This window comes from Cannabis sativa, chromosome 1 (genome assembly GCF_029168945.1).
Source record: "Cannabis sativa cultivar Pink pepper isolate KNU-18-1 chromosome 1, ASM2916894v1, whole genome shotgun sequence".
NCBI classification, from domain to species: Eukaryota; Viridiplantae; Streptophyta; class Magnoliopsida; order Rosales; family Cannabaceae; genus Cannabis; species Cannabis sativa.
The window spans coordinates 37,404,588-37,420,909 of record NC_083601.1 but is presented as its reverse complement, the minus strand read 5'-3'; the positions used below and the strand labels follow the sequence as shown (position 1 = coordinate 37,420,909).

Sequence of the window (16,322 nt, the reverse complement as noted above, 5' to 3'; positions counted from 1 at the left end):
TCTCTCCTAACAAAGTTGATTATAGACTCTGTTGAACTAGCAAGACTCTCATTTTCACACACCACAAACAAAAATTGTTCTTCCATTTTTAAGATTGAACTTTGCATTTTTCATTTTCTTGCTTGACCACCGAAATCTTGAACCTTCGAGCTAAAATAAGATTTCTCTTCGATCTCCAAGCTCTGATTCCACATATTGTAACTCGAGCTCAATCCCACATGCCAGGAATGGCTCCAAGAACAATCCAAAAACACTCACAACTCACAGAATATAAACACACAAAAGGCAAAAACCTTTTTGATGGAATTATATCTTTATTGCTCTTAGTATATGAATCAATGCATTTACAGTTAAAAAGTTAAAGTTATTTATAGACTAAATACTTCTACTAGCAGCATACTTACATACTCAAGTTAAGACTGAGAAGTTGTAATAGATTTAACTACTAAACTTGTTAACAATTAATACTACCTACTAATTGATTAAAGACATATGGACACGTGTATAAACCTAAGCATACAAATTTAACAAGAGGTAAATGATAGTATTGACATTGCTTGTTGGATTGATGACAACATGGTTCGTTAAGTCAGTGAAGTTTCTTCCTAAAAAAAAATTGTTTGTTGTGTGGAATTATTACCTCTTTATCTTGGAAATTTTGAGTGTGCTTCAGTCAATTTAATCATGAAAGATGATAATAATAATAATATATAAACAGAGGAACAGTTGATGAGCATATACAGATGTATGATTTCAATATGCTGTTTATGTTGTTAAAAAATATATATATCATGTTCACAAAATAACCATGTGTCTGTGAGCAACAAATTTTATGCGGCCGTACCGTACGTATACTATTAATTAATTCCATAGAATAATGTTCTCTTATATGATTTGATCGGAGAGAAAGTTTGATGTCATATAAAAACCGATCGATGCATGATCCCATATGTATATATAAAACATATATACATATATATAAAGAGACACGAGAATTACGTGGTGATAAATTAAAGTCAAAATAATGAAATAAATCATCTATATATATATATGCAAATAAATATATATACGTCAAATTTATGGAAATTTTGTTAAGGCGCCGTTAGTATATCATGTTGTTACTGTCTGATTGTCTTAGCAATCTATTAGATTATAGTTACAAATCTGTTAATTGTAACAAACAATAAGCTTCTACACTCTTCATTAATAGCTTGTACTCTTTGGACTCTCTTTAATTTATAAAGGAATATATGATATAGAAGCTTTGTAACTTTATATTTTGCAAAGTTTATTCTTCGAAGTTATACAGTAAAACACTCTAAGCTCGTCCATGTATCAATAATATATGATAATGGTGGCTTTTGGGATCAAGGGACCGGCCCTCCTCGGCCATTTTTTTTTTTTTTTCATTACACAAAATCGTAAAACCCTAACTAAAGAAAAGTATTTTCAATTGCTTTCGCAAAAATTTTGCTCAAGTATGATTCTACATGATCTTCTTTTTTGTTTACTTTTGCATTTTGTTTGTTAGCCAAGCTTGATCCAGATCACAATCGAGTACTACTACTAGCTAGTGCATATATATATATGCACATATATATATATATATATATATGCACATATATATATATGCATGCCCTGTTTATGCATATATCTCTACACTAAATTAAGTTTCGAATTTTATTATTAATTTATATATGAATTTTGGGTTTAATGAGTTTAAGCAAATATTTTGACGTCGAAATAAAGTTTCATTTTATCATTTACTCTAACTTAATAAGTAGTTTAATTAAAAAAATTAGAGTTTCTCACTCTTAAATTTATAGCTACAAGAGGTTTGTTTTTTTTTCTTTTTTTTCTAGTAAAGTCCGTACTGTCCTTTCTTAGGCATAGGTGCAGCTTGGTCAGAATTGTATTTTACTAGCATGATTCGATATTTGTTACTAGATTATAGTCTTGTCTCTATGATATGGTTATTTTAGTCTTTATCTATGTGATATGATTTTAAGTGTTTTAGTCTTGTCTGTATGATATGATTATATTTTGTTATTAGTATTTTTCTTTATTTTTCAATGGTTCGCCATCAAATATTAGTGGTTGTGAAAAATAATTTTATATGGTTGAAGGAGTTGTTAGTAGTAAATTTATGTACATTGCACACAATAGTGAGTGCTTATACAATGTTTAATGAACTTTTTGCAACAAATTTCTACTGTTATGTTTTTTGAGTGGTAAATGAAACTGAGTATAAATGTTTTTAAAATTTAATTCTCCATGTATACATTTACTAAGTACTAGGTGATTGTTACGTGCCAAGCCACGTAGTGTTAGTTTTATTTAATATTTTAGTTTTTTATTTGAATTAATAATTAAAATAGTATAATTATTTGAACGATTTGTTTTATAAAAATAAAATATGTGTCAGTATATTTAGTAAGTAAAATATAGTTGTGTTATAATAATGTATGTTATTAATAGTAAAATGTACATTAATCTTCTAATTGAAAAAAGTTCTATTATCTCATTTCATATCTAATAATAGCTACACAACTATATATTTATAGACTTTCACATTCTTTGCAAATTACTAATAAGCACCAATAATATTTTCATATTCTAATATTTTTCAACCTTCTCCTCTTGGTGGTAAAATTAAAAATAAGCACAAACATATAAAGTAAATACTAATTACAGCCCATTTTATCTTTTTTTTTTTTGAAGAAATTACACTCTATACCTTTTTTATATTGTCCTCTTTTATTTTTACCTTCTTTTTTAAAATCTATCATTTTTACCTCTTTTTTTAAACATTGTACCAATTTTGCCCCTATCACTTCAAGATACTCTCCATGTGATTCTCTTATGTAAGGGTACTTTGGGTATAATACATATAAAAAGAGGTATGTTTCAAATAAATATAAAATTAAAGGTAAATTTGATTAATTGATGAATAAAAGAGGCATTTTTCAACTTACCCCTTTTTTTTTATTATTTTTTTATTATTTTTAAGTATATTCTGTTAAACCAAGAATGTTAAACCAAGAAATGCCGTTAGATAGGCACTTTTAATATATAAAGATATAGGAGTGTCTCAAATGTTAACATATATAATTAAGTAATTATATAATTATTAATTTTGGATGAAAACAGTCATATATATGTTTCTCTTCAAGGTACATTCATCTGTTAACAATATACAGTTTGCCTTAAAAAAAAAATCCCTAGTTATCTTTTTGTTTTCCTTTTAACTTTTTTTTTTTGGTTTAATTTTAAATGTAAATTTAAAATCAAGATCAATTTCATTAATAAATAATAATAATTAACAAACAAAGTACTTAACCACTCTCTTGTCGACCCAAACCAATCACTTAAACAAATCTTACCGTAAGCATGCAGGCAAACTTTTGTTATTTTCTAGATTTTATCAATTCGTATTGGAAATTTGGATTTGAGTATTATTGTGATCGATTGGGCAACTAGGATTAATGGTTTTTTTTTTTTTTTTTTTTTAATGTGAATTTGATAATTGTATTAAAGTGATTCATCATATCTATATATTATCTTATGACGTTAATTTGTTTATGTTTATGTTTTTTCTTTTTTTTTATTTCCTGAATACGCAAAATTTGTTATTAAATTTAGAAAGAATTAGTAATTAAGCGAGATCATTACTCTGTTGATCTTTTTTTTCTCCTTGAAAGAATTACTCTTTTTATTTATGAATTATTTATATATCTTTTCTTTGCTAAAATAAATTAATAATCCCACATGTAACACCATTAGAGATGTAAAAATATTGTAATATATTTAGAGTAATAAGCACAATTATATTATACACAACATGTGTACAATAATGTCTATCCAATTTTTTTTGTAAGGCATGTTATCCAATTTTAGCTAGATATTTTTACAAAAATAAAAGTAAAAATCATTACTCATGAGTCATGCATATACTAAAAAATCCATATCATGCTCTAAAATCGTTAGAAATAGAAGATTAATCCAAATATTTAAGTGATTTATTTTGTTCCCATCATCTTTTATTTTTGGAATCTTATTAGGATGTGAAATTATAAATAGAATATTTGCCTCCTCAACTATTATCACATTGAAAAATTATAATAATACATTTTTGTCCGAATTTATTTTACTACATGAAAGCCCCATGAAAATGTAAATGAAGTACTAGCTTCCTTGCACTCGAAAATAATAATAATAATAATAATAATAATAATAATAATAATACATAATTTTTCTTGAATTTATTTTATCACTGATCTAGCAAATGTGTACAATTTACGTGACACATTTATATACGTTGTTGTTGAAGGAATTTTACAACACCAAAATAAATAATAATAATAATAATAATAATAATAATAATAAAGTAATGAACAAGTGTGAGTATTCAACCTAGAACGGCGAGTACTCGAACTGGGAACACAAACACTTAACAAAAACTGGAAATACAAAGAACACAAGAGAATATAGTGGTTCAGTCAGATCACGGTCTGCTTAGTCCACTGTTGCAAGGATTCAGTATCTCTCATTTCATGGTGGATCACTCCTTTATATACAAAGCAAGTGTCCGATCATTTACACAAGGATTGCATTCATTGTCAATCCGTTTGTACATTGATTTACAGTAATTAAGCTAAAAAACGTAAACATTAATAAATGAAGAACAATTTCTATTCACTAAATACAACAACGTATGCGACTTCTAATGTGCGCGTTGGCTGTTCATATTCTTGCGTAAGCTCGTGGACTTAGAATACACTCAACACTTAGTTGAGTCTAAGATGTCTGCGTTCTTGTAACCTCGCATTCACGGACATCGTATAACGAGCTGATAGAACTAAGACATGCGAGTCTATATTGGTTTATCGAGGCTGTTGGGTCATCGGGACCAGCTCGCATCAAAGAGAATCAATCTCTATGTTATCGCAGGAGGATCGGGGGGATACTCGCATATATATATCAGTATATGCGGGTTAAATTTGTTCATTGGTCCTGCATAATGCGAGTCGTACAAATGCGGCTAGACTAGGTCATATCCGCATCATCTCGCTGAGTCTAGTTCAGGCGAGGTTTAAACTCGAGGAGTCTCTCATTGACATTTCAGCTTTCCTTATAGGGAAATTGAGTACACGTGTCCTCCAAATAGGAATCTGGTCTCGAGTTTCTAGGTGAGAAAAATCTCACTATAACATACGTTATTTGTGTTAATTTGAGTCAATATAAAAAACTGCTACTTTTAGTTACATATAACATAGTCATAATATAATTTTTTTGTGACTAAATACGATTTTTAGTCACAACAAAATGTTACTTATGACTAAAACATAATCTTTAAATACAAGTTGTCACTAATTTAGTTTTAGTCACAATAAGTATTGTAACTAAAAATACATTTAATCGCAACATAATTGTAATTTTTGTGACTAATTTTGATTGCCACTGACCTATTAGTCACAACATAGGAATAATAATTTATAATTAGTCACAATTTTTTCACTTTTAATCACAAATTTTGTTTTGACTAAAAGTAAGATTTTTTTGTAGTGAGTGTTACCATGATATAGAAAATCTATCATCCTCCAAAAAAAAACATTTAAGTCATGGAAGAATCATTTGACATAATAAAGAATATCATAAATTCAACTATGCTTTTGAAGTTTTCTCTCTCTCTCTCTCTCTCTCTCTCTCTCTCTCTCTCTCTCTCTCTCTCTCTCTCTCTCTCTCTCTCTCTCTCTCTCTCTCTCTCTCGTTTTCTAAAAATAAGCACTTAATATTCTTTAGTAATGTGGTGCAAAATTATAATATTTAAGCAAAATCATAACCCAAAAATAAATTAGAGAGAGTCTATTACATTGATGAATATAGTTGCCAATACTCCATGAGGATCGAATCCCTTGAAGAGTATTAATAACTAGTGTTATATTAGGTCGAACTTTTTGATACGATACGAAACCGAGTACGAGCTTAAAAAACACGACCAAACACAAAAAAAATATAAGTTTGTACATGACACGGCGCAAAAAATATGTAATTAAACACAAAAGGCACGACACATAAATACGAATAAACTAACCCAAAAAGCACAACATGGCACGCGACAAGCTTAAAAACACTGTACAAAATATTAAAAAACCAATAATTTAAGAATTATAATAATATTTATATGAATTTTTCAATTATAAATAAGTTAAAATAATAATAAAACTTAAGTATAACATTGAATATTATAATTTATAATTAAAATATTAAAAAATATAAAACTAAAACTATATCTTATTTATAAAGTGTGATATAAAATAATTTGAGTATTTATAATATAAGTAAATATTCGAATTCTAATAATTTTAATTAGTTTTCTATATTTCTATAAAATAATGTTAAAAAAGAGAAATTTGATAAAACATGCTTATGTATTAGGCAACAAAATAAAATAAATAACAACCTAAATCAAAGTTAAATCACTATTGACAATGTAGGTCTATTTTTTTATATCTCCATAAATTACCCTTTTTATATTAAAAACCCCACACACTCTCTCTTTCTTTTATAACATAAATTTTAAGCACTTATCGGACCACTATCAGACCATATCGTGCTTTTTTATCAATCATATCGTACAATCATCAGACCACCTATGAGACCATATACAAAAATAATCACATAAAAAGTAGATATTTTACAAAAAAAAAAACTCAATTTATTACCAAAAGATAAACAGAAAATACAAAAAAAAAAAAAAACTACAAATTGTTCGTCTGTCTGTTTAATAATAGTGGTCAAAAGTCATCATGCACACACCAGATAGAACCAATAAGAGAGAGGGAGGGTCATGAGTGGTGGTGCGGTAGTGCAATTGATGAATTTTGGGGTGGTTTCTGGTGATTGGTTGGGTGAGAAGGAAATTGACAAAGCGAGAGGGAAAAAGATAATAAGAGTTTCCTTTTTCAATTTTTTGAAATGAAAGGGATAATTTAGGGGTATACTAGTTAACGCACAAAACTTAAACATATTAACTTTAATTTAGGTGATTAATTCAACAGATGCATATTTAATGAAATTTCTTCATTATATTATATAAATATAGTTGAAACTATAACATGTACATATATTAGTATTTAACCCATTAATTAATTGTAAATATATATGAAAAAATAAAATACAAAATTCGAGTTTAAATATAACAATGGATTGGTCTGTTTACAAGAAACAGACTAGCACAATGCAAATTCAAGTACGACACAAAAATAATAGGTCTACTCTTTAAAAAATATTAGAAAAGCACACCAAATCTATATTTCTTAGAGCAAGCACAACATGATCAATTTTTTTTAGGGCACTCTAAAAAAAATATAGTGCGGGACTCACGAATTTAAGCCCTATTAATAAGTATGCCTTTTATTTGATTTATTTGTTGTTATTTATAATAGGAGAGAATATGTTAAGGAATTGATTGGTTAAGTATTGGCAGTTGCTGAAATTCTACTTTATTCATTTCAGGTAGTGCTTTGAGTGTTATGCACTTCAGATAATTTTGTACAAGTGTTGCATTTTCTTTGCATGCTAAATTGTAAGCTACAAAGTAGAAAGTAGAAACGCCTCACTATTCTCAATTAAATTATTATATCTAAAATTAAATAACAATTTCTCTTCAACCAATCCAACATATTTTCTATCTGCCCTCTTCTTAATTACATGAAACGCACGAAATTCAACTCAACGGAGCGTGCACAACACTTGCCCACAATTGAACCCACCTCATATAAAAACATACATAATACATATTTTATACTACTTATTATCTAGATTAGTATAAAATAATATCTATCTACTGTACAATCCACTATTATACAATTACAAGCTATAATAATTTACATAGTAATTGAAAAATTGTGTCTGACTTTTAAAAATATATATCAAATTCAATTAAAACTTTTCAATTGAGCAATAACATGAATAGATAGAGCACAGCTCTTTTCAATGTCTTATTCTTTTTTTAGTTACATAAAATTTGAACAAATAATTAAAACAAATCCAAGTGCCACACAAATAAATAAAATACAGCATTTTTGTTTGTCCAGTAAGGTAGGTTGTTTTCCCTTTCAAAGCCAAAGGTTTTCCTGAAATGAATCTTATCTTTCAATCAATTTTGGTGAGTAACTCATACATAAGCTGTCAATAATACTTTGTTCAAGAAAAAAAAAGCTGTCACAATATTTTTTTATTTTACAAAACAAATAAAAATTAACTGTCAAAGACCACACATTTATGGTAAAAGGGAATAATATCCCACATTAAAACATATATCTCCCTCACATTTAATTAGGAATTATTACAGATTACACTTCCATCTGAGAAATACTAAGCAAAACTGGAAAGTATCATATAATTAATATATATTTATTTATTTAAATTTTACCATTAATTAATTATCAGCCAAATCAAATAAATAACTAGTATACAGCCTCAGAAAACCACTGTCACACGAATTGCCCCCAAACAGAAAACTAGTCCGAAATTAATTGGTTTGAATTTGTAATTTTTTTCAAAAAGAAAATAATAATAAAAGTTGGAAATAGAGAAAAACAAAACAAGAAAAGGAAAGCCTCAGAAAACTTCCAAATAAATAACATACGATTCACCCAAAATAAATTCAATAAAATTGGACATTTTTATTCATTTTAATTATGAAGACTAGGATCCCCTAAAAAAAGATAATTAAATGGAGACGAGAGGAGAAGAAAAAAGCCGGGAAAGGACGAAAGAGTCTATCTCGTCTCCTTGTGTTGTGTGTGTTATCTTACGTCATTCACCAGAAAGAGCGCGTGTGCGCGTGTTCGGAATCGCTCCTGCTTATCCACTAATTAACACTTGACTTGATTAAATAATTAATTGTTATTTTGGTCAGAAATTAAGTAATTACCTTTTTGAATAAAGAAATTATGTAATTTCATGTTATCATCAACGTTGAGATTAGAACCTCACTCGTCTTTTTCAAACCCACAGAATTAAAATAATATTTACTAATAAATAATAAATTGGAAAATTAATTTGTCACCTCACGCACACTATATATATACATACACACAAATCGTCTTCAATCACTGTTTTTTTCTCTATATATATTTTTTTCTCAGTTGACTGTAAAGAATCGACCAGAATCGGTTAGAGAGCTTTGGTTTTGGCGTTAATGGCCGAATCCAATCGACTCGGCCGATTGGCCTTGATCAGAGCCAAAAGATTCCCAAGTCTATACTTCTTGACCAGCGCAATCATCCTCTGCTCGATCTGCTACTTCGTCGGATTCTACCAACACTATAAAGGCGTCGCAACCTCCGCCGCCTCTGATGTCGTCTCCAGTTCCTCATGCTCGCCGTTCCATTCGAACTTGACGAGAATCGGTCGGCTCGACTTCGAGGCTCACCATCGCGCTGAGGATCTTCCACTGGCTCCGCCGACGACGACTGCGCGTAGAATTCCAGCGTGCGCCGTCGGGCTGAGCGAGTACACTCCATGCGAGGACGTGCAGAGGTCGCTGAAGTTCGACAGGGAGAAGCTGATTTATCGTGAGAGGCATTGCCCTGCGCCGGAGGAGAAGTTGAAGTGTAGAATTCCGGCACCGTATGGGTACAGAACGCCGTTCCGGTGGCCAGAGAGTCGGGGATTAGCGTGGTTTGCGAATGTTCCTCATAAGGAGTTAACTGTCGAGAAGAGGAACCAGAATTGGGTACATTATGATAATGGGCGTTTCAAATTCCCCGGCGGAGGGACGATGTTTCCAAACGGCGCCGATGCCTACATCGATGATATCGGCAAGTTGATTAATCTGAAAGACGGCTCCATCAGAACCGCCATTGATACTGGTTGTGGGGTACGTTCCTTTTTTTTTTTAATTTTTTTTATTGAATTCTTTCATCTTATTTTATTTTCAAGAATGTTTTCAAGAAAATACATAAAATGCGTTATAATTTACTTGTTTTTTTTATTATCATAAAATACGGTATTAAAATATGCATGTGAAAATTAAATATATTCTTTTTCGAAAAAAAAAATATTTATTAAAATAATAATTATTTTTTACCCAACTTTTGGGGACTCATGGCTTTTATATTAGATATTTTTGGGACATGAAATTTCTGCTGAAATTCGCCCTCGTGAAGAGATTTGTCGATTTTTTTTTTTACATAATATTTTTAAATACATTTGTCTCTTTTGTTTTAATTGTGAAATTTTTTATAAAAGAAAAAATCCTTGCTGAGGAGATGGTATCCCATTCTGAAATGAGGTTTAGAAAGATTTTTCTTTTCTTTTTTTCCTCCCCTGAAATGGGTTCTTTTAAGTAGCTTACTGTATATTATCTTGTACTAATTTGATAAATATGTTGTCCTAATTTGCGTTGGGTCACATGGCTGTGTTATCCATTTATGAATGTTTCTTATTGAAGAAGAAAATGAAATGTGGCAAGCTTTGTCAGATCCAAGAAGACTAAGACCCATTATCAACATGGCGAATTCATTAGGGTAGTGTCCGTTTATTGTATTAGCTTATTAGGAAATGACTGATATCGAGAATTGGTTTTGAAAGCTACATTTAGGTCTGTTATAGGTGAAAACTGCCCGCTTAGGAACCCAATGACAGGTTTGATTTTGGACACCAAACCCTTTGTTTCAACACCAAAATTCAAAATATGTTGATGTCATGCATGTAACAACTTTGTGGTAAAGTCTAGGTAATGAATAATAGAATTGACTGACTCATTTCATTTCTCAACGAACTTTGACATTCTTTGAGTATAATTGTTTTATAATTTGAGCGCCAACAATTGGTTCAGCCTTTGGCAGAGATGTTCGTCAATGTGAAAAATTTCCTCTCTGTTTTCCTCATAGTTAAATGTCATTAATTAAATAATTAAGTAAAACTTGCAGTTTACTCTTTACTTTATTAATTTAGTAATTATTATTATTTCATATGGGTTGGGTGTAGAACAGGTTTCTTTTAGTCACATCTCTTAATACACAAGCCAACTACTCTTACTTTCATAACTGAACTCTCTAAGATACCTATTTCCTTATTCTTATTTTATATTCTGTTTATTTAATTAACTAACAAATGAAACATATTTTATATGCTTGTACAAATTCTCAGTTTTTAAATCATTTGTTAATAATGTCTGTTGATGTGTTTTTTTTTTCTTAAAAGGTTGCAAGCTGGGGTGCTTACCTACTGTCCAGGGACATCTTGGCAGTGTCGTTTGCCCCAAGGGACACCCATGAAGCTCAGGTCCAGTTTGCTCTTGAAAGAGGAGTTCCTGCATTAATTGGAATTCTTGCATCCATAAGACTTCCATACCCTTCAAGAGCATTTGACATGGCTCACTGCTCTCGCTGCCTAATTCCTTGGGGCCAATATGGTAATAATACAAACTTAACCAAAACTTTCATCTTTTTTGTATTTCTTATCCCACATTGTCTGGGACAACAATTGTTTGTTTCTAATTCTCAACATGTTGGATTATGCAGATGGCCTTTATTTGATTGAAGTTGATCGAATTCTGCGTCCCGGTGGATATTGGATTTTGTCTGGGCCCCCCATAAATTGGGAGAACCACTGGAAAGGCTGGAATAGAACTCGTGAAGATCTCCAAGCTGAGCAGAATGGGATCGAGGCTGTCGCCAAAAGCCTTTGCTGGAAGAAATTGAAGCAGAAAAATGATCTTGCCATTTGGCAGAAACCAACTAACCATGTCCACTGTAGGTTGAATCGCAAGGTTTTCAAGAAACCAAAATTCTGTCAAGATCAGGATCCAGACAAAGCATGGTAATGTGAAAGGAAAAAGGCTTTCATTATTATGTTCTAATTTATTTACACTTTTTTTTTTGTTAGGCTTTGTTTTGTCAATTATAACCCCACTTTTATTTGAAAATAGCTTGTTTGTTTAAAAGTTCTAGTTCTGGAGTGTGCTTTGGAAGTGTGATACCAAACCCATTGTGATTGCAAAAGCATTTGATAGACCAATAGGTGTCTGTTCCATCAATATTCCTAATTTATTTGTTAACCTGTCCACCTATATGCCAAACTCTCTTTGGGATTACTTTTTTTATTATTTTATAGACTCTGTACTCTGTAGTTTGCCAAGTCAACAAAAATCGGAAGCCCGTTAGATTTGACTTTATTTTTTCTTCACCATTTTTTTTTACAGGTACACTAAAATGGACAAATGTCTGACCCCACTGCCGAGTGTAACAGACATAAGAGAAGTGGCAGGTGGTGAGGTGGCTAAATGGCCAGAAAGGTTGACTTCTGTGCCTCCAAGGATAAGCAGTGGAAGTTTGACTGGAATTACACCTGAGATTTTCATGGAAAATTCAGAGTTGTGGAAGAAGAGAGTGGCATATTACAAAAAAATTGACAGTCAATTGGCAGAGCGAGGAAGATACCGGAATTTGCTTGACATGAACTCCTACTTGGGAGGCTTTGCTGCTGCACTAATCAATGATCCTGTTTGGGTTATGAATGTTATCCCTGTTGACTCAGAGACTAATACCCTTGGTGTCATTTACGAGCGTGGATTGATTGGAACTTACCAAAACTGGTAATGCCCTCTTCAACTTACTCTCTTGTTCATATTAGCTGTTTGGGATTTCATGCTGTTCAGTAGCAGCCAAATCCCAATAATCCAGAGTGGATTTTGCATATGCTGTGTTTTAAAAAGCTGAAAAAGAGTCAGGGGATCACTGCCCTTCTGATTGGTTTCTTCTGTTGCTAACATCCAGAGAAGGCCAATTTTAAAATGTATTATTTTATTTAGATTGGACAACATACTTTTTCAGCACAACGATTCTTTATCTGAGATAGTTAAGCTTACTGTGAAGTTTTGTTATGGTAGGTGCGAGGCCATGTCTACTTATCCAAGAACTTACGACTTCATTCACGCAGATTCAGTTTTTAGCATCTATCAGGACAGGTAATCACTAATCAACCTCACATCTTTCTTTTTAATATCTTCTTATTTTGTCTTTAACCATTTGTTTTTTTGGGGTGTTTTATTTTTACAGATGTGAAATGGAACATATTCTTTTAGAAATGGATAGGATATTGAGACCAGAAGGTAGTGTTATTTTAAGGGATGATGTGGATATGATTGTTAAGGTGAAAGGAATTATGGATACAATGCAATACAGTACAAGAATTATAGACCATGAAGATGGACCCCTTGAGAGGGTAAAGATACTCTTAGCGTACAAGCAGTATTGGACAGCTCCAAAACCAGCCTCCATCAATAAAAGAAGAGAAATTGAAAGTAGTTCATAAGAATCCCTTCATTTTTTTTTTAACAATTTCATGTTGATCATTTTATTGGAAAATTGATTCTTTGAAATTGAATAGAAATCCACATAATCAATGGAAAGAAATTGTATTCAACATTATCTTCATTAAATTTTTTAATTGAAAAAAAAAAGAGGAAGAAGAAGAAGAAGAAGAAGAAATGTTCGTACAATACTTATCTTAGAGTGGCGGAAGTTTTAGTTGAAGAAATGTACTTGATAATGTCATTTATAAAATGCACCATCTAATCTTTTTAATTTCGCAAAGTCTATATGGATATTTTTTTTTTGAACAATTGAGTATTGATAATAATCAAAGTGACTACATCAAAATGAAATGGTGAAAAAAAAAGTATAATTAAGAACAAAATAGACTGTTTGATAAATTTTAACTTATGGACCTGTATGGTTTAGTTTCTATAAAGATGAAAAATAAGAAATTACTTTTTAAGTTAAAAACTGTTTTGAATTTTTTTTTTCATCTCACTGTTTTGGAGAAGTTAGTAAAGAGTTTTGAGAAACTAATTCGACAACTAGAATAATATATTTCAATGATATCCTGAAGTTAACCCCAGTGAATTGGGTGCGGTGTCAGATTGGTCATGAAGGGATGTTTGTGGTTGATGTTCATGAGAGGAGTGGGGGTTTGGCATTACTGTGGCGACAACAAGATGAAGCTAAGTTAACTTCTTGAAAAGTCATATAGATGTGGAGTTTAGTACTGTGGTGGGTATGATACCTTGGTGGTTAACTGGTTTCTATTATGAACCAGATAGGGGGGCTAGCTAGGATGCATTCTTGGACTTTAATTCGTTAGCTGAAAGATGATTCCTCTCTTCCTTGGTGATAACTCGAATAATGTGCTTTCTCACGGGTCATTAATTTACCTGGGAAAAGGGAAGAGGCACTAGTAGGTGGACTGAGGTTCGATTGGATCATGCATTGGTGTCCAATCTTTAGCTTGATGACTTTCTGCAAGAAAAGTTGTTTAATCTGGAGGGTTCTAGTTCTCACTACTGCCCTATTTTTTTGAGCATTGCTATTAGGCACCAGTGGTGCCTAGCACCTTTGCGACATGTCGCGTTGCGATTGGCTAGCGATACTCCCTAAAAGCTATTATATTAAATTATATGGGACCCGATACTTAATTAGACCAATAGCGATATTGACACATAGGAGGGTGCTAGGCACCACTGGTGCCCTTTAGCATTTCTCTATTTTTTTAGACCCAGTTCGGAAGGTGTCAAATCCTCTACGAATGAATTTTCGTATTGAAAATGCTTGGGCTAAGGATTCGATGTGTCATCAGATTGTGAAAGAGTGCTGAAAAAGATGGTGTTATTTTTGACATTCAATAAAAAAATTAGTGATCGTAGTGAGAAGGTTGGAATTTGGGGAAAGGAGATTAGTGGTAATTTTGGTCGACGAATTAAGCAATGTAAGGCGAACTCCAATGTGCCTCCAAAACATCATTTATGGTGTGATATTACACCAAAACTATCTCGAATTAGAGGGCAATTGCATTAGATAAATTTACATGGTATATTAACTTTTGCTATTTTTTTACAAAAATACTGTCATGCGGTATTTTTTACTTTTTTACTGTGTTTTTTTATAAGTTTCATACTGCAGTATACTGTGTTAAGTTTCACTGGTGTTCTACTGGTGTTTTACTAGTGTTCTACTGTTGTTTTGAGTTATACTGCTTTGTGTTTTACTGGTGTTTTATAAAAACACAGTATTTTTGAAACAAATTCCGTGTGACAGTATTTTTGTAAAAGTTAACCCAAATTCCAGTATTTTTGTAAGTTTCCCTTGCATTATCATTTTTGGGTTTATCTACAGTGTCCCACCATATTTAGGTGGGTACTGTAGACAAATAAATATTAATCAAAACTTTTATAAATGTATTAGTTTGTATTTATATATTTTTAAGTGTGCTAAAAAAATAATTTAGGGGTGTTCGCAGGACGGGTATTGCGGTCTTTGACCATTTTTTTTAAACCAATCCACACATGTAGGTTTTTTAATTTTCCAAACCACACCCGCACCGCGAAACTAAAATATTGCGAAAACCGCACCGTAAATAATGGTACGATGCGGTGCAATTTTTGCAGTTTGGACTATCACCAATAATTAAACTATCACAAATACAACAAAGCTTGAGCAACACTTGTCAAAAATACCATAAGGCTTGAAATAAATATAAAAAAAAATTAAATATCAATAATACAATAATTAGTAGTCTTTGAGTTGGACATTCACATATTGGACCTAATAGAATAAAAAAGAATATAATATTCTTATTATATTAATAAAATAATAGAATAATAAAGAATATAATATAATATTTGGTGTAATTTTTTGGTGTTGTGGTTGGAATTGAAAAAAAAAATTAGTGTTTAAATAGTAGTTTTTTGGTGTTAATTTAACACCAAATTTGGGTTTCTCCATTGGAGATGCCCTAAGGATAGTATAAAAAGGTTGCGGGGTTGACAGGATGTTGGCTCTGTTTAGGCTTATATGATATACTTGACCAACGGAAGAGTTGGAAAAAACGATCTAAGCAAAAAAACAATTTTAGTTGAAAGAAGGGTATCAAAATAATAAATATTTTCATGCTAGTGGTTAATTATTTTATGGATTTTTTTACAGCTTCACCTATTGGTTGGCAAAAATTTGTTGATTTTATTTCATGCACAGTGATTGCAACCCAAAATTTGAGTTTGTTAGAGCCTATTGATGAGGGTGCGGTCTGAAAATCTCTGTTTCAGATGCAACCTAACAAGTCTATTAGCCCTGATGGTATGCCTTCGAATTTTATCAATAGTTTTGGCATATTGGTTGTCGTGATGTGGTTCAGATGGTGCAAAATTTCTTTGAACACGGAGTGTTTTTGGAGGGGCTCAATGACTCAAAAACATAGTACAAATTTCAAAAAAGAAGAACCTAGTGAATATGGAGGATCATAGACCTATT

At 31.3% G+C, this 16,322-nt stretch overlaps 1 protein-coding gene across 1 annotated transcript; it reads left to right on the top strand.

Moving 5' to 3' along the window:
* The first annotated feature begins 8,675 nt into the window (after positions 1-8,675).
* Positions 8,676-13,477, top strand: LOC115706590 (probable methyltransferase PMT15). The gene is made up of 6 exons (XM_030634287.2): positions 8,676-9,889; positions 11,218-11,428; positions 11,538-11,835; positions 12,218-12,610; positions 12,905-12,982; positions 13,074-13,477. Exons 1-6 carry the CDS (start codon positions 9,209-9,211, stop codon positions 13,327-13,329), a joined length of 1,917 nt encoding a protein of 638 aa, XP_030490147.2. The 5' UTR covers positions 8,676-9,208; the 3' UTR covers positions 13,330-13,477.
* The last annotated feature ends 2,845 nt before the right edge of the window (positions 13,478-16,322 follow it).

Coding starts and splice junctions, on each gene's coding strand:
- LOC115706590 (XM_030634287.2), top strand. CDS start 9,209: ATGGCCGAATCCAATCGACTCGGCCGATTGGCCTTGATCAGAGCCAAA. Junction 11,836..12,217: donor CAGGATCCAGACAAAGCATG/GTAATGTGAAAG, acceptor TTTTTTTTACAG/GTACACTAAAATGGACAAAT. Junction 12,611..12,904: donor ATTGGAACTTACCAAAACTG/GTAATGCCCTCT, acceptor TTGTTATGGTAG/GTGCGAGGCCATGTCTACTT.